The sequence below is a fragment of the Symphalangus syndactylus genome, chromosome 24 (genome assembly GCF_028878055.3).
Source record: "Symphalangus syndactylus isolate Jambi chromosome 24, NHGRI_mSymSyn1-v2.1_pri, whole genome shotgun sequence".
NCBI lineage: Eukaryota > Metazoa > Chordata > Mammalia > Primates > Hylobatidae > Symphalangus > Symphalangus syndactylus.
In genome coordinates this window covers 22,379,800-22,402,047 of record NC_072446.2, presented here as the reverse complement: position 1 = coordinate 22,402,047, position 22,248 = coordinate 22,379,800, and the positions used below count along the sequence as shown (strand labels likewise).

General features: G+C 51.2%; 1 protein-coding gene and 1 long non-coding RNA gene across 4 annotated transcripts in view; both read right to left on the bottom strand.

The window, feature by feature from the left end:
- Positions 1-9,306, bottom strand: part of PEDS1 (plasmanylethanolamine desaturase 1) — a 29,546-nt gene extending 20,240 nt beyond the window's left edge. For 2 of the 3 annotated variants that reach the window (XM_063633404.1, XM_055266103.2), the window contains exon 1: positions 9,050-9,306. In XM_063633404.1, the coding sequence (XP_063489474.1) occupies positions 9,050-9,170 (121 nt within the window). In that variant the 5' untranslated portion in view covers positions 9,171-9,306. The remainder of the gene's footprint in view (positions 1-9,049) is intronic. The other variant, XM_055266104.2, reaches the window with a different exon arrangement.
- Positions 9,307-11,176: 1,870 nt separating this feature from the next.
- LOC129474663 (uncharacterized) lies at positions 11,177-20,901 on the bottom strand. The gene is made up of 3 exons (XR_008654606.2): positions 20,595-20,901; positions 17,061-17,693; positions 11,177-11,473 (listed from the first exon to the last, which is right to left on the bottom strand). It is a non-coding gene; the product is annotated as an uncharacterized lncRNA (long non-coding RNA).
- Positions 20,902-22,248: the final 1,347 nt, after the last annotated feature.

The window sequence follows — 22,248 nt, the reverse complement described above, 5'->3', positions numbered from 1 at the left end:
AGTCAGGAATTCATGGAAAAATAGGGCTCTGGGGACAGTGGGGCTTCTAAAAGTATGGCGTGTGGGCCAGGGAGGCAGAGCTTCTGATTCCCAAGAGGAGCCAGAAGTCAGGCTTTGGGTGTGCAATCTGTTTCAGTGTTGCCATATAGTTTTCACAGACGCACGAGCCCAGACAAGCTGATTCACTCACTGCAGCTTTGTTTGTGGTGTCAAAACTTGGGAAATAACCTAAGTGGCCATTGCCTGGGGATTGGCCAAATGAATTCAGTCCACATCATCTCTGCAGCCAGGAAAATGCCTGGGCAGTTGTCTATAAGTGGACGTGGAGAGATGTCCAGGACATCTAGGTAAGTGCAAAAAGCAAAGCACCAAATAGCAGCCATTTATGTTAAAAAAAAAAAAAATCTACATAGTCAAGACCAGCTTTTCCCTTATTCCCTTTTAAAGTACTAGCATATTACATTGTTTTTTTTAAATTGTAAATTAAAATAAAAAAATAAAAGGGGGCCATGCACGGTGGCTCACACCTGTAATCCCAGCACTTTGGGAGGCCGAGGCAGGAGGATCATTTGAGACTAGGAGTTCGAGACCAGCCTGGCCAACATGGTGAAACCCCATCTCTACTAAAAATACAAAAATTAGCCAGGCATGGTGGCGGGTGCCTGTAATCCCAGCTATTCGGGAGGCTGAGGCAAGAGAATCACTTGAATCTGGGAGGCGGAGATTGCAGGGAGCTGAGATGGCACCACTGCACTCCAGCCTGGGCAGCAGAGTGAGACTTCATCTCAAAAAAATAAAAACTAAAATAAAAGTAAAAATAAAATAAATAAAACGGGTTAGGCTCAGTGGCTTACTCCTGTAATCCAAGCACTCTGGGAAGCTGAGGCGAGAGGATTGCTTGAGCCCAGGAGTTTAAGACCAGCTTGGGCAACACAGCAAGACCCTGCCTCTATTAATAAACAAAACAAACAAAAAATTTTAAAAATTAAAGGAAATAAGGCTGGGTGCAGTGTTTCACGCCTGTAATCCCAGCACCTTGGGAGGCTGAGGCAGGCAGATCACCTGAGGTCAGGAGTTTGAGACCAGCCAGGCCAACGTGGCGAAACCCCGTCTCTACTAAAAATACAAAAACTAGCCAGGTGTGGTGGCAGGCGCCTGTAGTCCCAGCTACTCGGGAGGCTGAGGCAGGAGAATTGCTTGAACCCAGGAGGCGGAGGTTACAGTGAGCTGAGATCACGCCATTGCACTCCAGCCTGGGTGACAAGAGTGAAACTCCATCTCAAGAAAAAAAAAAAATTAAAGGAAATAAAAATACCATGTGGGTGACACTGAACATGTGACTAAGGTATGCCCCAGGCAGCTGCTCCATAAGGCACAGAAGACCTTCAATGACAACAATTTTATTGTGGGTGTTTAAAATATACTGAGCAGTTACTACATATCAGGTGCCTGCTGAAGTGATGTCCTTTTGCAGATGAGAAAACTGACCATCAGAGTGGTCAAGGAAGTAGCCCAAAGCCACCCAACTAGTCAGGAGAGACCAGAATTCCATGGCCAGAGGTCTAGCTCCTAAGATCCTGCTCTCGCCCCGCTCCATCCTGTTCCTGCTGCCCCTGGTCCCTCCCTCTATTCCCCATCACCCTATCACCTTGACGACATTCTAGGTCAGGAGCCCAGGCCCCCCCTTAATCAGCGGGGCCAGGCAGGTCCCTGTGAAGGGGTCAGGGCCAGAGCAGGTGAGAAGGGCTCCTTCTGCGTCCATCCTCTCTTCTTTTTAGGACTCTGTGCATGCTGTTCCCTTCACTCCCTGTGCACCTGACATTGCTCCTGCAGATCTCACTCTGGAAACCTCCATCTCCAGGAAGCCATCCATGATGCCTCCTCTGACCCCACACTTCCCCAACACGAGGCCCATTGCTCATGCCTGTGGCCTTGTCTAAGTTTGTCTTCCCCTACCTAAATGTGAAGTCAGGAGGCCCAGAACCATGTCTGGCTCACTCACCAGGGCCCTGACACTCAGTAAATGCCTGCAGAATGAGCAAATTCCCAACCACAATCCTAAGGGACAACTCCACGGCTTTATCTCTGGGTGCTGCTCACTGACATACCTTGGGAAGGAAGTACTGGGTTCCCCATTTGTCATGATAGGGAAACTGAGGCTCAGGGAGACAGCAGGCCTTCTCCAGGTCACACAACAGCAAGCTGCTCCTAACCTACCCTGAACCAGAACAAGGAGAGCTGCCCTCCCCTGCCCCATGAAAAGACCAAGGCTCAGAAGGGGGAGGGAACACACCAGGGTTATATCCCCTTGGCCCCTTTTATACAGAAGAGGACCCTGAAGCCCGGGAAGGAGAAGGACCTCAACAGAGGTCACACAGCAGAGGTCACAGGGGCCTAGATCTCCTGGTTCCCCAACTCTCAGGCAAGGGCTATTTCCCTTGAGCCACGCAGCACCCCCACTGCCCCAGCAGCCGCCCCAGCCTGGGGATCACCATGATCAGGCCCAGCAGGGCCTTCCCCTTTCTGGTTCTTGTTTGTTGCCAAGGCCCAGGGCTCAGAAGCAGAAAGCCCCGAGCGGTTGGGGTGGGAGGACACGGAGAGGCGGTGAGAAGGAAAGAACAAGTGAACCTTCCCGATCGACCTGCTTGCCTGCCTCACAAGATGCAGGGACAGGAAGTGGGCAGAGCCAACTGCAACACGATCAAATAACAGTTACCCTAACAATGGCTGACACACACTGAAGCCTGTCATGCGCTGGGGTGTGGCCCATATCGGAGAGGTTGCAAACTGCCTCCCTCTGACATGTTTTGCCCTCAGTTTTAAAAAGTGAGCTAAATTTGAAAATCACGTAAAATTCCTAGTTTCCTGCTTCCCTGAACAACACAGGGCTCTGGCCACCCTAGGCCTGAACAGTAAGTAATAGCTGCCCCCAACTGATGGGATATGAGCTCCAGGTTCACCCTGGTCCTCTCCCTTCCCTGGGGTCTCACAATGGGTGGCCAGATTTGGTGGCGGCCCTGGCTGGGCCCCTGCAGTCATCTGAGTTTTTGAGCCCGAGGCACAGTCTCTCATTCAAGTATCAGCCCCTCAAGGAAGGAACTGAGTGATCTCATTTCCTAGACAAGGAAACTGAGGTTCAGAGCTGGGTTTGGATCCCAGACTCATCAATGAGACATGTTAGCCTGGACGTTCGGGGCAGTCCTGAAACCAAAGATGATCCAGCTCTCTCCCCACGCCATGGAGAACGTCCTCCAAATCTGAATATTTTTCCGTCTAAACTCCATCTCTCTTTGGCCTGTGGAAGCTGGATCCTTCTGCAGACCAAATACCCTAATTCTGATCCATAAAAAATGCATACACAACGGCCGGGTGTGGTGGCTCATGCCTGTAATCCCAGCACTTTGGGAGGCCGAGGCGGGCAGATCACGAGGTCAAGTTCGAGATCAGCCTGGCTAACATGAACATGGTGAAACCCCGTTTCTACTAAGAATACAAAAATTAGCCAGGTGTGGTGGTGTGCACCTGTAATCTCCTCGCTACTTGGGACGCTGAGGCAGGAGAATCGCGTGAACCCACGAGGCAGAGGTTGCAGTGAGTCGAGATCGTGCCACCGTACTCCAGCCTGGGCGACAGAGCAAGACTCCGTCTCCGGGGTGAAAAATCACACACAACTTAAGTAGCTTTCACTGAGCAACTAGAACATGCCAGATACAGGGCTAAGATGATCTCAGCACCCCTCACCACCTCCTGGAGCTAGGGACCCTCTGTCCCATCCTTCAGAGAGAGAAGCTGGGCCTGGAGAGGTGAAGGCACTTGTCCAAAGTTACTTGAGGGTCACCAAAGTCACAGCATGGATCATCAGCCTGGCAGGGCCTGTGGGGTCAACTGGCCTAAACTGTATCACTTAACAGACGGACAGACTGAGGTGGGGACGGGGAGGGTGGCTGCTCAGGACACAGGAGGCCCCGGCTGTCTTCTGGCTGTAGTGCTGAGGTCCTGCTTTCAGAGCCAGCCCCTGGCTTGGCAGGGGTTGAAGATCTGAGCCAAAAGTAGTGGCCACTTATTGGCCTGAGGAAGGGGCTTGCCTCGTGTGGTAGGTACGGAGAGCTAGGAAGAGCAGGGGAGTCCTGGGGTCATGCCTTTGTCATCCTGCTTTCCAGGGGACAGGCTGCAGTCAAAGGCTTGGTGGGCCCAACTCTTCTGGTTCCAGGTAGAGACAAGCCCCAAATAAGCTGGACTTCTGAGGGCCCCTGGCCTCCAGCAGACCCTCAGCCTCAGGGAGAGGGGACAAGAGGTAGAGAGAAGGCGGGGATGAGAGATGGACAGAGGGACAAATAAGAGATGAGAGACAAATAAGGAATCAGAGCCACGCGAAGATGAGAAACAGGCTGAGTGCCGCGGCTCATGCCTGCAATCCCAGCACTTTAGGAGGCCAAGGTAGGAGGATCACTTGAGGTCAGGAGTTGGAGACCAGCCTGGGCAACATAACTAGATCCTGTCTCTACAAAAATAAAAATAAAAATTAACTGGGCGTGGTGGCTCACACCTGCAATCTCGGCACTTTGGAGCTGAGGCGGGACGATCATTTGAGCTCAGAAGTTTTGGGTTGCAGTGAGCTACAATCACTCCACCGCACTCCAGCCTATGGAACAGAGCAAAACCTTGTCTCAAAAACAAACAAACAAAAAACCGAAAGAAGCAAAGATGAGAAACAGAGACAAAAGGAGCAAAAAACAGAAGGCCTATCTGGGGGACTGAACCCCTGGGTTCAGCTTCGGGAGTACAGGCCAGGACTCTCACCCAGTACTCCTGACACCCTCCACCTTTCCCTTCCCCCTGTGCCAAGAGCCTCTGTAATCCCCAGGGCAGGGGGCACCCACAGTTGGCCTGGGTGGGGGACAGGTGGATCAAGGACCCGTCAGGCTGCACCCTTGAAGCCTGGGGCACCTGAGAAGTAGCACACACATGGCCAGATTTCAGCTGGGACCTCCTGGGAAGCTGGACACCCGCCTCACTCTCTGGCCTGCCAAGCTGGCCAGGCCCTTCACAAACCCTGACATCTGGCATGAGGTGGGCTGCTGCTGGGAAACTCAGCCCAGAACAGGACCGAATGGCTCCCGGGTCCCACAGGACAAGGGCTCAACCTCTGGGCCAGACACTTGGGGCCTATGGAAACAGGCTGCGGCCGCCTCCCTGCTGCACCTGTCACCATTCCCTCGGCCCCATGCTGCTCTGGTCCAACTACTCACAGCTCCCTACACACAGAGGCCCATTCTCTGCCACCTGCCCTGCACACATGCTGTTCTCATCCGGAATACTCACCCTCCGCCTCCCACACACTCATCCCTGGCTGGCTGACTTCCATAGTGAAGAGTAAGAACACAGAACCTAGCGCACCCCCACCCAGCCCAGTCCCGGGTTCCAGGCCCATCCCTACTGCTGCCTGGTGCCCCGCCCTATGACCTCAGGCAGCCTCTCCCATTTTCTAAGCCTCAGGAAATGTTCCAACAAAAGTGGACTGGGGGCTCACGAGCGGCCAAGCACTTCAATCAAACCGAATAGCTTCAGTCCCTGTCCTGCTGGCCTTCCCATCAGGTGAGGGCAGATGCGGGCCTCACCCCGATCAGGGTGAGCTTTAGGAAGAGTATGCCTGGGGTGGGGGTTGGGAGGGGTTGCAGCTCCTCCTCTGTGAATGGGGTTAATATCAAGGTACAGCTCACACGGTTGTAGTGCGGATGCACGGAGAGCAGGTGAGGAAAATGCCAGCACAGTGAGGGCTCAATCACTCGGCTATGTTGATTGCCATGATTATGGCTGTCAACTGTCACAGCCAAACCACCTCCAGCCCCAGTAATCTCAAACATTCCGCTCCTAGAACCCAGGAACTTCTCCTACTCTTCCCTCCAGCCTACATGTGTCCTCCATGTTCCCTAAACATGCCTGGCAAGCTCCCACCTCAGGGTATTTGCATTTGTTGTTTCTCTGGTCTGGACCAACCCTTCTTCAAATATCCTCAGGGCTCCCTCCCTCCCGCCTTTCCTCCCTTCAGGCCTCCTTTCGAATGTCACCTGCTCAGGGAGGATTTCACTGCCCCCTCCCTAAAATGTCATCCCATCCCCAACATTTCAGATCCCCCTCCCCTGCTATGTATTTGCTCCACAGTGCTTGCCACCACTGGGCACGTGAGATAGTTATTTGTCAAGTTTATGGCCCAGCTATCTACTAAAATGCCAGCTCTGTTTTTTTCTTTTTCTTTTTTTTGAGACAGAGTCTCGCTCTTCATCCAGGCTGGAATGCAGTGGTGTGGTCTTGGCTGACTGCAACCTCTGCCTCCCAGGTTCAAGAGATTGTGCTGCCTCAGCCTCCTGAGTAGGTGGGATTACAGGGGCCTGCCACCATGCCCAGCTAATTTCTGTATTTTTAGTAGAGTCAGGGTTTCGCCATGTTGGCCAGGCTGGTCTCGAACTCCTGACCTCAAGTGATCCACCCACCTCGGCCTCCCAAAGTGCTAGGATTACAGGTGTGAGCCACTGCGCCCGGCCAGCTCCATTTTTTTCTGTCTCGTTCACCACTCTGCCCCCAGAGCCTAGAACATGGACTAGAACATAGGTGTTCAATATGCACTGGGCCTGCTCTCTCACTTTATCAGGCCCAGAGGGGCCAAATACTTTCCCAAGATCACACAGTGAGCAGATAGAAGCAGAGAGGCCACTGGAAAGGAAGTTGGAGAAACCAGTTTGGCAAGTCTCCTCCCCTACCTCCAGGTCTGGAGGAGATAAGGGGCCTTGATTGCAGATTTGGGGCACCAGTCTGTCTGCAGAATCTGATTCAGGCATGGCTGTTCTTCAGAGAGTGAAGGGCACGTGGGGAAACCAGAAATGGACAAACATGCAATTGATCGTGGTGGAGTGGGGAGACAGCAATCCCTGGGGAGGCTCAGAATGCCTGAGAATGATTTGGGTTGTCTCAAAGTAGGTAGGGTTCACAGGAGCAGGCAGAGCTGGACACTAAAGAGGGAGGCCCTTGAATCCTTATCCCCAATTCCCAGGTGGGGAGTTTGAGGACCAGAGAGGTTAGGTGGATCCCCCATAGCAAAGGTCAGACTACTGTTAACAACAGGGAGGGGCCAGGCGCGGTGGCTCACGCCTGTAATCCCAGCACTTTGGGAGGCCGAGGCGGGCGGATCACAAGGTCAGGAGATCGAGACCATCCTGGCTAACATGGTGAAACCCCGTCTCTATGGAAAATACAGAAAATTAGCCAGGCATGGTGGCGGGCACCTGTAGTCCCAGCTACTCAGGAGGCTGAAGCAGGAGAATGTCGTGAACCCGGGAGGTGGAGCCTACAGTGAGCCGAGATCACGCCACTACACTCCAGCCTGGGCAATAGAGTGAGACTCTCTCAAAACAAACAAAACAAAAAACAACAAAAAAAAACCACACAACAACAGGGAGTGCCTACTGAATGCCAGTGGACGATCTCATTTCCGCTTCCTAACATGAAGGGGCAGATAAACTTTAACTTGCAAGGAAACCAAGGGGAAACAGAGAGAGAAAGTGGCTTGGACCAGGTCATACAGCTGAATAACAGTCAGGATGTTAACCCTGGCCTACCCCCAGGAGAGCAGGAGGTTTTAAGTCCATAGGCTGGGTGTCTTGGGTATAGGCCTGAAGAAACCATAACGGCATGGACCAGGTGCCCAAGTCAGGTGTGAAAAATCACATACAGAGAATGCAGTGGTCTAGGACCCAATGAGGAAATGCAAACGGCCCATGGCCATGCCACCTTTTAAGGAGGAGACGGCATGGAACCCAGGCCAGTGAGGGCAGAAAGCTAAGGTGCTAGTGACCCCAGGCCCACTCCAGGCAAGGGCTGCATGTGGTGCTTCGTGGCTGCCCCACAGAAAAAGGAAGGATGTCAGGATGTTTGACAAACAAAGCTTGATTCGATGGTGACACCCAGGCAGAGGTGCCTCCCAGTCACCTGAATCAGGAGTTCTCGAAGGCACTTCCTTAACTCCTGGGGATATAGGGCCCTCCTGAGGCCAAACAATAAAACTCCTAGAGCTCACATAGGAGTCAGAGAAGGTGGGGTAGGGGGGTGCTTGCGGGAGTATATACAGTGAGCAAAGCAGGAAGAAGCTAGGGAGAAACCGTGGCCCGAGGTAAAGGGACAGAGAGGGAGAGGTGAACTCCAACTTGTGATCTGGTCTGGGAAATATGGGGGTTCCAGTCCCAAGTCCTAAGGAAGGGTCTAAAACATGGATGTGAGGGAGGGGCAAGAGCTAGAGTTGGGGCTTATGTACAGGGGAGCTTACACTGGGGTACGTTCAGTCCCCTCACTGCCTGCGATCCAGGAATATGGGGTAAGGACTTATGCTCACCACTGGAGGGTTGGGGAGAGGATATCTGTCTGTAGCCACTGAAGCTATCACTAGGATGGGGTTTTGGGGGAAGGGTGTGGGGGATACCGTGCAGCTGGAAGCCCCTGAGTTAGGGTTCCCTGGGCAGAGGGGCTGACATTCCCAGGTTAGAAAGGTGAGGTCATTGTTTGCAGCCCAGGGCCTGGGCTAGGGCACAGAGGAGGTACTAGGATGTAGATTCCAGATCTGGGGAACCCGGGATGAGGTGTGACTTTTAGGGGCCTGAGGGCAGTGCTTATAGCTGAAGGGCAGCTTTAAGCTTGGACGGGGTCCTGGGGGGATGAGGGGGTGGGGTTCTAAGTCTAGGAGCACTCTTCACAACCGAGAATGCCCCGGGGCTAGGATTCTGTATCTGCGGGTCCGATGGGAGCTCCGTTTGTCGCCCAGGGAGCTCATGGTAATTTCTTGATCTGGGGAGTGTCTTTGCAGCCAGGAAACCCCGGGGCCAAGATTCTGGCTTGGGTTCGGAAGGGACGCTGGGGTGGGGTCCCCGAACTTGCTATTTGCAAGTTAGACACCCGGGCTGGAGTTCCGCATCTGGGCCCGAGGTTGAGGCTCCAATCTGGGGTCGCTGTCCGCAGCCGGGGCTGGTGACCGCAGGCCTGGAGGGGGGCCCGGAGGTCTTACCTGGCGAGTAGAGCGCAGCCAGCTCGCGGGCCCCGGCGTGCTGCGCGCCCCAGCGGCAACAGGACGCCTCGTCCTCGTCCAGCTCCAGCTGCTGGCCCGGCCCGTCCTCGGCGCCCGCCATGGCCACTCGCCCGATCGGTCCGGTGCGCTCTGCTGGCGGCGGCGGCGGCGGCGGCAGGGCCGCGGAACCGCGGCGAGATCACGCCGCCCAATGACCGCCCAGCGCCGGGAGCGGCGGCGGCGCGGGCGGGGTCCTCGCCCGGCCGCGCGTCACAACCAATCGGGGCTCGCGCCGGAGCCGCGCAGGCCAATCGGATGTCGCTGAGCCGCAGCCAACCGCCGCGAGCCGGGGGCTGGGCCGCAGCTGGACGCAGCTGGGCTCGGAAGCCTGGGGCGGAGGCGCGTGCCCGCCTGCCCAGCTCAGCCCCGGCCGGGCTCCCGGCTCCAGCCCACCGGGAGCTCGCGGCGCGTCGCCTCCCACCTAGGCTTCGGTTCACGGGCCCATGCAATGGGCCGAGGCTGGGCCCAGAAATGGGCATTTCTTGAGCCGGCAGCGTTAAGCGCCCACTGTGTGCAAGGAACGCGAGGGCAGGGCGCCGGGCCGGGGCCGAGGCCAGGGAGCATTTGGCGGGTGCTCTGTACGATGCTCCCTAGCGAGGCCGATGGACAGTGGACTGGTTTATCAAGCCCTACTGTGTGCAGAGGTTTCGGGGACCATGTGTTCATCAGCTGTGTGCCAGCTCTGTGCTGTGCGCCCAAAGAGGAGACACCTCGAGCCTGCCCCACATGCTCCCCAGCTCATGTTCTCCTGGTGGAGAGGACAGTAAACTAATGAAAATGACAACTAGGGTGACGATGAGATTTGCTGAGCGCTTAATATCTGTCAGGTGCTGGAACAAAAGCTAGACGAGCAACATTTATTTGACTCTTAAACACCAATGGTATTGCCTCCTTAATGAATTAAGGCTCAGCCAGATGCGTCTAATACTTCGGCAGATAAATGACAGCAGCAGGGATTTACCCCAGGTCTAGCCGACAGCAAAGTATGCAATTATTTCTCATGGAAATTCCATATAGGCGGCCGGGCGCGGTGGCTCACGCCTGTAATCCCAGCACTTTGGGAGGCCGAGTCCGGCGGATCATGAGGTCAGGAGATCGAGACCATCCTGGCTAACACGGTGAAACCCCGTCTCTACTAAAAATACAAAAAATTAGCCAGGCTCAATGGCGGGCACCTGTAATCCCAGCTACTCGGGAGGCTGAGACAGGAGAATGGCGTGAACCCGGGAGGCAAAGCTTGCAGTGAGCCGAGATCGCGCCACTGCACTCCAGCCTGGGCAACAGAGCGAGACTCCATCTCAAAAAAAAAAAAAAAAGAAAAAAAGAAAAAAAAAAGAAATTCCATACAGGCTGGACGCAGTGGCTCACGCATGTAACCCCAGCACTTTGGGAGGCTGAGGCCAGTGGATCACCTGAGGCCAGGAGTTTGAGACCAGCCTGGCCAACATGGTGAAACCTTGTCTCTACTAAAAATACAAAAATTAGGCAGGCTACTTATCCCAGCTACTTGGGAGGCTGAGGCAGGAGAATCACTTGAACCTGGGAGGTGGAGGTTGCAGTGAGCCGAGATGGCGCCATTGCATTCCAACCTGGGTGACAAGAGTGAGACTCGGTCTCAAAAAAAAAAAAAAATTCCATACAGTGAGATCACATAGGAGCCTCCCTAGAGGTTGTGGAAGGTCCTGAAAGGTGCTGGGGGGAGCAGAGAGGGGAGGTAAGAGCCCCTTCCAGAATCCAGGTTCTCTGAGGGTTTAAGTCCTGATTCCTGCACTACCAGTCACCCCAGGGCTGTTTCCTGAGTGTTCCTACCATAGACAGCCACTGTCCCCACCCAGGCCTGTGCTCCCTCCGTTTCTTTCCCACACCTCCTCCCAGGAAGGAAAAGCCACCTTCCAGTGGCAGGGATGGGTTGCAACCCAAGTCCTGGTGAATTCCGGTGAAGCTGGCTGTTTTTGCATCATGTATTAACAGCACAGTTAATCCAACAGTTGGATTTTTTAACCCAGGAGCTTAAGGCTTGGGCAGGGGTGGGGGCGCTGGTGGCTTTGGTGGGGGCTGGATGTCAGATTTCAGGTAAACACCTTCTAAACTAAAGCTCTCTGCTCGTATCCCACAGCCTCCAAACAGGGTAGGGTGGCTGGTTACTGCTGGTGTCCAGAGACCCTCACAGTGGCCAGCACCAGATGGTTGATGGACAGACTGCCTGAGATAACTCATTCCTTCATTCATTCACTGAACACGTTTATTAAGCACCAACCTGTCCCAGGGAAACAGCAGGGAACGTGACAGAATCCCTGCTTTCTTGGGAGGTGGGGGTGAAGGTTAGGGAAGTTCTGTTTAAGAAGGTGACATTGGATCCAAGACCTAAAGGATATGGGGGAGACAGTTACTTAAAATGAGATGGGAAGTCCCTTCTCTATGGGGTTTTGAGTAGAGGAATGACATGATCTGACTTTTTTTTTTTTTTTTTTTTGAGACAGAGTCTCACTCTGTTGCCAGGCTGGAGTGCAGTGGCACAATCTCGTCTCACTGCAACCTCTGCCTCCCGGTTTCAAGCGATCCTCCTGCCTCAGCATCCTGAGTAGCTGGGACTACAGGCAAGCGCCACCACACCCAGCTAATTTTTGTATTTTTAGTACAGACCAGGTTTCACCATGTTGGCCAGGATGGTCTCGATCTCTTGACCTCGTGATCCGCCCACCTCGGCCTTCCAAAGTGCTGGGATTACAGGCGTGAGCCACTCCACTCGCTTTTTTTTTTTTTTTTTTTTTGAGACAGGGTTTCACTCTGTCACCCGGGCTGGAGTGCAGTGGCACAATCTTGGCTCACTGCACCCTTGACTTCCCAGACTTAAGGGATTCTCCCGCCACAGTCTCCCAAGTAGCTGGGACTACAGGTGCTCACCACCATGTCTGGCTAACTTTTGTATTGTTTGTAGAGATGGGGTTTTGCCTTGTTGCCCAGGCTGGTCTCAAACTCCTGGGCTAAAGCGATCCTCCCACCTCAGCTTCCCAAAGTGCTAGGATTATAGGCATGAGCCACTGTGCCCAGCCTATATCCTTTGTTTCATGAGATATAAATTTCTTTCTTTTTTTTTTTTTTTTTTTTGAGACAGAGTCTTGCTCTCTCACCCAGGCTGGAGTGCAGTGGCGTGATCTTGGCTCACTGCAAACTTTGCCTTCCAGTTTCAAGCGATTCTCCTGCCTCAGCCTCCTGAGTAGCTGAAATTACAGGCGTCCGCAATGCCTGGCTAATTTTGGTATTTTTTGTAGAGATGGGGTTTCACCATGTTGGCCAGGCTGGTCTCAAACCTCTGACCTCGTGATCCGTCCGCGTTGACCTCCCAAAGTGCTGAGATTACAGGCATGAGCCACCATGCCCTACCAAGAGATATAAATTTCATACCTTTTAAAGTATAAAGTGAACCCTATTAAAGTAAATTCCGTGGTTTTTAGTATATTCACACAGTTGTGTAATCATCATGACTATCTAGTTCCAGAACATTTTAAGTACACCCAAAAGAAACCCCATATCCATTAGCAGTTACTCCCTCACTTCCCTCTTTCCCCAGCCCCTGGTAACCATTAATCTACTTTCTGCTTCTAAGGACTTGCTTCTACTGGACATTTCAATATAATGGAATCATATCATCTATAATTATATGAAGCCTTTTGTGTCTGGCTTCTTTCACTTAGCATAATGTTTTCGAGGTTCATCCATGTTGTAGCACATGTCAGAACTGTACTTTTTTTTTCCAGTAGCTCGGATTACAGGCATGCGCCATCACGCCCAGCTAATTTTTTTGTATATAGTAGAGACGGGGTTTCACCATGTTAATCAGGCTGGTTGTGAACTCCTGACCTCAGGTGATACACCTCCCTCGGCCTCCCAAAGTGCTGGGATTACAGTCATGTGCCACAGTGCACGGCCACGTATATCTTTTTTGGAGAAATATCTATTAAAATCCTTTGCCTTGGCTGGATGCAGTGGCTCATGCCTGTAATCCCAGCTACTTGTGAGACTGTGGCAGGAGAATCATTTGATCCTGGGAGGCGAGTGATCTGAGTGAGCCGAGACCACGCCATTGCACTCCAGCCTGGGCAGCAAGAGTGAAACTCCACATCAAAAACAAACAAACAAAAAATCAAATCCTTTGCCTTTTTTCAAATTCAGTTATTGGTATTTTTCTTGAATTGTAAGAGTTCTTGATATAGTATGGCTATTAATCCCTTATCAGATATAGGATTTACGACAAATTTTCTCTCATTCTGTTGGTTGTCTTTTAACTTTCTTGATAATGTTCTTTGACATACACATTTTTTTTTTTTTTTAATAGGGTCTCATTCTTTTGTCCAGGCTGGAGTGCAGTGGTGTGATCATGGCTCACTGCAGCCTTGAACTCTCGGGTTCAGGTGATTCTCCCACCTCAGTCATCCAAGTAGCTGGGATTACAGGCAGATTACAGGCATGGGCCACCACACTCAGTTAATTTTTTGTATTTTTTTTTTTTTTGAATGGAGTCTTACTCTGTTGCCCTGGCTGGAGTGCAGTGGTGTGATCTCAGCTCACTACAACCTCCGCCTCTTGGGTTCAAGCGATTCTCCTGCCTCAGCCTCTCAAATAGCTGGGATTACAGATGTGCACCACCACACCAGCTGATTTTTTGTATTTTTAGTAGAGATGAGGTTTCACCATGTTGGTCAGGCTAGTCTCGAACTCCTGACCTCAGGTGATCCAACCACCTTGGCCTCCTAAAGTGCTGGGATTACAGGCGTGAGCCACCGCGCCCAGCCCAGACTTCCTTTTTTTAAAAAAATTTTTATTCGTGACAGGGTCTCTCTATTTGTCTCCCTGGCTGGAATCCAGTGGCACCATCATGGCTCACTGTAGCCTCAACCTCTTAGGCTCAAACAATCCTCCTACCTCAGCCTCCCAAGTAGCTTGGATTACAGGCACACACCACCATGCCTGGCTAATATATTTTTTGTAGAGATGGGGTCTCACTATGTTGCCCAGGCTGGTCTTGAACTCCTGGGCTCAAGCAAACCTCCTGCTTCAGCCTCCCAAAGTGCTGGGATTACAGGCGTGAGCCACTGCGCCTGGCCTCCGAGTGGTACATTTGTTAATTGATAAACCTATATTGACACTCCATGATCACCCAAAGTCAATAGTTTGCATTACGGTTCACTCTTGGTGTACATTCTGTGGGCTTGGGCAAATGTGTATGACATGGATCCACCATCGTAGTTATCAGACAGAGTAGTTTCACTGCCCTAAAAATCCTCTATTGCAGATGTATGATTTGGCTGAATATGTGGGCTGCTAAGAAGTGGGCTTTGAGCCCACAGGAATTTTAAAAAACCCAGGCCATAGCCTGGCAGAAGGACCAGGGGGCCTCAGAGAGTGTACCAGGCTGCGAGGAGAGCCTCAGAGGCAAGCAGGGATGGCCATGTGGTCAGGATGTCGGGGGCTCCTGAGAGGCTGTATGTGCCCAGCAGAGCCACCTGCCCCCTGATCCAGTCACTGAGCACATCTCCTCACCCCCAGCAGGGCTTCCTACCCAGCACAAAGTGCCCCAGGCATTGCTCTGGCCCTGTTGCGGGCTTTAGGCCAACACCCTCAGTGTGTCCACCTCCTGACAAGGGACAAGAGTGTAGACAGGAAGCCTTCCTTCCCTGGGGGTGGGGGGTGTCCAGAACCAGATGTTGCCTGTCTGGACTGTGGCACAGCTGTCCCCAAACTTCCTCTTTTCCCCAAAAGGTTCGTTTCGAAACATGTGAGACATGGGCATGTGAATATCTGTTTCTGGCTGCCCACATCCATTCCTGCTCCTTCATAGAAATAATAGCCTGAATTGGCTGGGTACGGTGGCTCACGCCTGTAATCCCAGCACTTTGGGAGGCCAAGGCAGGTGGATCATGAGGTCAGGAGATCGAGACCATACTGGCTAACACGGTGAAACCCCGTCTCTACTAAAAATACAAAAAAAGTAGCTGGGTATGGTGGCACATGCCTGTAGTCCCAGCTACTCGGGAGGCTAAGGCAGGAGAATCACTTGAACCCAGGAGGTGGAGGTTGCAGTGAGCCAAGATTGCACTCCAGCCTGGGTGACAGAGTGAGACTCCAGCTCAAAAAAGTAAAAAAAAAAAAAAAAAAAGCCCTGAATTTTTGGAGGAATCTCTCTTGCTGCCCCTGTTCTCAGCCCCTCAATTTAGCACAAGCCAAGCAACATTGTCCAGTCCCCTGGGATGCAGTGATTGGTTCAGGGATGAGCATGTGACTTCAGATGGTCTATCACAGTGGATTTCAGGATCCTGGTATGGAATTGGGAGGTGAATAAGAAAGCAAGTCTCATCAGAATCTGCTGGCAGTCATGAGGGCATCATCCTCAGGGTGAGTCCAACATTAGAGGAAGCAAAAAGGAGAGATAAAGAGAAACCAGGTCCTTGCTGAGACCTTTAAGTGCCTGGATCAAGCTTCACCTGAAAGCAGCCCTACCTTTCCAGTCAGACAGACTTAGGTTAAGTCTCAGCTCCACCACTTGTGTACTGTGTGACCATGGGCAAATTATTTACTCTCTCAGGATGTCAGTTTCCTCCTGTAAAAATGGGGATCCTAGCAGAGTGCCTGCTTCATAGGGTTGTTATGAAGATAAGTTAATACATACATAGTTGTTAGAAGAGTGCCTGGTATATTGTAAACCCTCAATACATTTTATTTTATTTTATTTTTTTGAGACAGAGTCTTGCTCTGTCACCCGGGCTGGAGTGCAGTGGCTTGATCTCGGCTCACTGCAACCTCCGCCTCCTGGGTTCAAGCGATTCTCCTGCCTCAGCCTCCCGACTAGCTGGGATTACGGGCATGCACCACCATGCCCAGCTAATTTTGTATTTTTTAGTAGAGACGGGGTTTCTCCATGTTGTTCAGGCTGGTCTTGAACTCCCGACCTCAGGTGATCCACCCCCCCCTTGGACTCCCAAAGTGCTAGGATTACAGGCATGAGCCACCGCGCCTGGCCTGGATTCTCTGTTTTTATTTTGCTATATTTTTTCTTGCTTGCAGAGTGTGGGGCCTGAGATCAGGGAAGGATCAGGGAGAAAGCTGTGGGGAACAGTGTTTGAAGGTGGCTATTACTCTGTGTCAGGCACTTTGCATGCAACTTGCGATTTGGCCCCATTTCCCAGAAGAGGAAACTGAGGCTCAGAGAAGTTAACTTGTCCAATGTTTTGTTTTTTTGTTTGCTTTTTTTTTTTTTTTTTTTGAGATGGAGTCTCGCTTTGCCACCCAGGCTGGAATACAGTGGTGCGATCTCGGCTCACTGCAACCTCCACCTCTGGGGTTCATGCCATTCTCCTGCCTCAGTCTCCTGAGTAGCTGGGACGACAGGCGCCCACTATCACACCTGGCTAATTTTTTTGTATGTTTAGTAGAGACGGGGTTTCACCGTGTTAGCCAGGATGGTCTCAATCTCCTGACCTCGTGATCCTCCTGCCTCAGCCTCCCAAAGTACTAGGAATTACAGGCGTGAGCCACCGCGCCTGGCCAACTTCTCCAATGTTTTTACCAAGGAAAAAAAGGTGCCGGGTGTGGTGGCTCCCACCTGTAATCTCAGCACTTTGGGAGGCCGAGGCAGGCGGATTACTTGAGGCCAGGAGTTCGAGACCAGACTGGCTAACATGGGGGGAAGCCGCATCTCTACTAAAAACACAAAAATTAGCCGGGCGTGGTGGCACGAGCCTGTGCCTGTAATCTCAGCTACTGGGGAGGCTGTGGCAGGAGAATGGCTTGAACCCGGCAGGCGGAAGTTGCAGTGAGCCGAGATCACGCCACTGCACTCCAGCCTGGGGGACAGAGCAAGACTCCGTCTCAAAAAACAAAACAAAAAAAAGAAAAGAGAGGGAAGCTGGACAGTGGGTATGGCAAGAGTAAAGGCCAGGAGGTGTGACTGTACCTGGTGTGCATGCAGGGAATGGGAATCATTAGGAATCCAGAGGAATTAGCGGGGAATAAAAGGCCGGAGGCCAGGAAGGGCGGAGCCGAGCTCAATCCATGTTGGTGGTGGTTGAAGCTATCTTTGTGTTATGGCCACAACTGCGGTTCCCTTGCATCAGTCTTCTTATCTGTGAGGGGGACATAGAGGTGCATTTGTTTGGATTAGATTTGACTGTAAGCCACAGATATCCCAAAGTTATAGTGGCTTAAACATGGCAGACACACACACACATACACACACTACACAGACACACACACACAAACATGGCAGACATTTCTTTTCCTTTCACGTAGGTATAGGGGACCAGAGGTAGTGTGGCAGAATCCACAATCACCAGGCCCCTTCTATCTGGTCACTCCACCATCTGGTCAGTCAACCAACAGGTGGCTTCCACCTCAGGGCCCAAGAAGGTTGCTCATGCTGCAGCCGTTTTGTCATATTCCAGCCAGCAGGAAGGGGCAAAGAAGGCAACACTTCCCTGCTTTGATTCCACTGGTTAGAACTTGATCTTAGTCACGTGGCACTCTCTGCTGTACAGGAGGCTGAAGAATGTAGTTGTCCTCTGCGGAGACCAACTTAAAAGCTGGGGTTCTATTAATAATAAGAAAGGAAAATGATATTATTAATAGTTGATACTCGGAAGCTTCTGCCACACACATGGCAGGCACGAGTCCTTCTTTTTGGCCTCCAGTGTCTGCACTGGTTTCCTAGGCTTTCTAGCCATTCTGGTGTTCCTGAGAGTTCCCCAGTTATTTCCCTAGTAAATTACTTGTTTCTTGCCTGTCATCGTGAGCCCTCATAGTGAATGGCATAGGGGACGAGATCAGAAATGCATGATCAACAACAATGGTGAGCATTTATTGAGCACATACTGCATGCCAGGCCATGTTATAACCTTACCTCAGCCTCCCGAGTAGCTGGGATTACAGGCATGCGCCACCACGCCTGGCTAACTTTGTATTTTTAGTAGAGACAGGGTTTCTCCATGTTGGTCAGGCTGGTCTCGAACTCCCAACCTCAGGTGATCCGCTCGCTTCGGCCTCCCAAAGTGCTGGGATTACAGGCGTGAGCCACCGCGCCCGGCCGGGCCTGGTTCGTTTTAAAATTGTTGTCTTAATCTTAGTTGCTTAAGAACACTGAGTTGTTACTGCTTGCAATTCTGTGTGTTGGCTGGTGGTTCCTCTGTGGACTTCCCCTGGGCTTGTGCATGCGGCTGCTTCTGGCTTTCAGCTGTGCTGGCTGGGCTAAGGTGACCTCATTCATGGTGACATGGGATTCAGATGGGATCCAGATGGGATTCAGATAGCAGCTGATTGTTGGCTGGGGCATCTCCGTGCTGCATCTGGGCTCTTATCATCCAGAAGTTTGGACTGGCTTCTGTACGTGGTGTTTTCAGCACAGCATCCAGGAGCCCTAGGCCCAGATGTCCCATAAACTCTCTTTCTCCCATTTATTCTATCTCAAAATAAGTCAGACACCAGCCCAGGGCTTCCAGGAAACTGCTCCTCACTCGTTGGCCCACAGACTTCATTTGTACTCACTAGCAGAGGGATAAGATTACCCTTTGACTCATCTGGCCCTCCAAGACAGGGCAGGGAATGGGGTCACTTCCCTAAGGCACCTGGGCTGCCTGGGGAAGGGGTGGACGTTTGAACAAAACTGGGGAGGGGCAGGTGCAGGGAGAGGGTGGTTACAGAGGGACACAACAGACAACAGGACCATCACCACCCACTGCTAATGTTCGGTGGAATTTCTTTCCAGGCATTTGACAAATATATGCAGGAGATCTTCCTGCCTGCCACACTTATACCGAGAACCCTTTTCTGGAAGCCTCTTGGGATTGTGCCCTAATTGTGCCTAGATCCTGGGCACAATCATACAATGATATTTTTCCTTTTCCTGGGAGCAGGTGGGAATGACAGATTAAAACTTGCTTTAAAAACTAGAACAAAACATTGGTGAGTTTCTAAAAAAAATGCTTTTAAAAATAATAATTCAATTTTTTTCAAATTTACAGAAAGTTGCAAGAATAGTACAATAAACTCTCAATACCCTAATTGTCAACATTTTGCCACACGTGATTTATCCTTCTTTCTCTCCGTGTGTACCATTTTTTCAGAACCATTTGAGAGTCAGTTACAGACATAATGCCTTTTTACCCTAAATTCTTCAGTGTGTATTTCTTAAGAACAAAGACATTCTCTTACAGGAACTCTGTATAGTTTTTAAAATCAGAAAATGTCACATTAGTGCAATGCTATAATTTAACTTCTTTTCTTTCTTTCTTTCTTTTTTTTTTTTTTTTTGAGACAGAGTTTCGCTCTTGTTGCCCAGGCTGGAGTGCAATGGCGTGATCTTGGCTCACCGCTACCTCCGCCTCCCAGGTTAAAGCGATTCTCCTGCCTCAGCCTCCCGAGTAGCTGGGACTACAGGCACACGTCACCACACCCAGCTAATTTTTGTACTTTTTTTTTAGTAGAGATGGGGTTCACCATGTTGGCCAGGATGGTCTCGATCTCCTGACCTCGTGATCTGCCTGCCTCGGCCTCCCAAAGTGGTGGGATTACAGGTGTGAGCCGCTGCGCCTGGCCTATAATTTAATTTCTATTGTTCAGATTCAAATCTCGTTATTTATCCCAATTAGGAACTGAGACCCTTTTTTTTTCTCTGAGTCTGCTTGCAAGGGACATCTCTTATTCTTAAACTAGTGACTATCAATGTCATTGCACCCCTTCTAAGGAGGTAAAATGTCCTTCTGCCCAAAGAGAAGAAAGTCAATAACACATAAAACCTGTTTAAAGAATCTGTGCTTAGAAATCCTCCTCACAGGCCAGGCACGGTGGCTCTCGCCTGTAATCCCAGCACTTTGGGAGGCCGAGGCAGGTGGATTACCTGAGGTCAGGGGTTCAAGACTAGCCTGGGCAACATGGTGAAACCCCGTCTCTACTAAAAATACAAAAATTGGCTGGGCACGGTGGCGCATGCCTGCAATCCCGGCTACTCGGGAGGCTGAGGCAGGAGAATCACTTGAGCCCAGGAGGTGGAGGTTGCAGAGAGCTGAGACTGTGCCACTGCACTCCAGCTTGCGCGACAGAGCGAGACTCTGTCTAAAAAAAAAAAAGAAATCCTCCTCACAGGCTTTTCTGACAGTTACAGCAATGGTTCTCAGTTGGGGGTGATTTTGACTCCCAGGGGACATTTGGCAACGTCTGGAGAAATTTTTGGTTGTCACAACTGGGGGTGGTGATTTACTGGCATCTAATGGGTAGGAACCACGGATGCTGCTAAACATCCTACAGAGGACGGTTACCCCACTGCCCGACAACAAAGAATGACCCAGTCCAGGATGTCAATGGGGCCAAGGTTAGAAATCCTGACCTGTAAGTAAACTGAAGAGACAGGCATGCCTTTTTCTGTTGCAATGGAGCTCCCGTGGATCTACAATTCACCCTAGCAATTCCATTTCCCCCCACCTATGTCGCAAAATCCCACCTCTGTAGGCACAGGGAGGTCCAGCCAAGTGTGTTTAGGATCGCTGGAAACTGGAACCAACCTGCATGCCCATTAGGAGGAAACAGATCAAGCACGTAGTCACGCTGCACTGTGTTGCTTCCCTCCGCTTCTTTTGCTCCTGGGTAAATAGGGCGGGGGAGGTGAGATTGGAAGGATGCCAGGAATCTTGGGCCCAGCTGCTGCTTTATGACTTAGGGATATAACTGCTTCTGACTCATGCGTGATTGGCTCTTTGTGATTATGTGCTGAGACACGTCAGCAGGAGGCTGCACCGGAATGTCTCCCCATGCGCATCGAGGGTGGGGCCTCTGCTGAGTCATCTCTGGCTCCTAGAAGCCTGGCTCAGGGTCAGCTCATTTTAAAAGCGGCTGCCTTCTCTTCTCTTCTCTGCCCTGCCCTGCCCTGCCCTGCCCTGCCCTGCCCTGCCCTGCCCTTCCCTTCCCTTCCCCTCCCCTCCCCTCCCCTCCCCTCCCCTCCCCTCCCCTCCCCTCCCCTCCCCTCTCCTCTCTTCTCTCTTCTCTTCTCCTCTTCTCTCTTCTCTTCTTTTCTTCTCTTCTCTTCTCTTTTTTTCTCTCTCTCTCTTTCATTCACATTATAGCTTGAGTCAGAACTTCCTTCCTTTTTAAGGCTGAAGGACCACATTTTGCTTGTTTGTTCATGCAATCGATGATGATGGACACTTAGGTTGTTTCCACTTTTTAGCTATTGTAAAAGGTTGTTTCCACTTTTTAGCTATTGTAAATACTGTTGCTAATGAATATGGGTGTACAAATATTTCTTCAAGATCTTGCTTTCAATTCTTTTGGGTATATACCCAGAAGTGGAACTGGTGGATCATATGGTAATTTCTGTGTTTAATTTGTTGAAGAACTGCCATACTGTTTTCCACATTGGCTGTTCCATTTTTAAATTTTATTTATTTATTGTTTGTTTATTTTTTTGAGATGGAGTTTTGCTCTTGTTGCCCAGGCTGGAGTGCAGTGGCGTGATCTTGGCTTACTGCAACCTCCGCCTCCCAGGTTCAAGCCATTCTCCTGCCTCAGCTACCCAAGTAGCTGGGATTACAGGTGTGCGCCACCATGCCCAGCTAATTTTTGTATTTTAGTAGAGACAAGGTTTCACCATGTTGGCCAGGCTGGTCTTGAACTCCTGACCTCAAGTGATCCACCTGCCTCAGCCTCCCAAAGTGCTAGGATTATAGGCGTGAGCCACCACGTCTGGCCTGGCTGTTCCATTTTATATTCCAACAGTGCACAAGGGGTTCCGATTTCTCTACATCATCACCAGCTCTTATTATTATTATTATTATTATTATTTTGGAGATGGAGTTTTGCTCTGTCACCCAGGCTGGAGGGCAGTGGTGCTATCTTGGTTCACTGCAACATCTGTCTCCCAGGTTCAAGCGAATCTCCTGCCTCAGCCTCCCGAGTAGCTGGGACTACAGGTGAGTGCCACCACGCCTGGCTGAATTTTTGTATTTTTAGCAGGGGTGGGGTTTCACCTTGTTGGCCAGGCTGGTCTTGAACTCCTGACCTCAGGTGATCCGCCCACCTTGGCCTCCCAAAGTGCTGGGATTACAGGCAGGAGCCACCAAGTCTGGCCTGTTTTGTAGTTTTCATTGTACAAGTTTTTC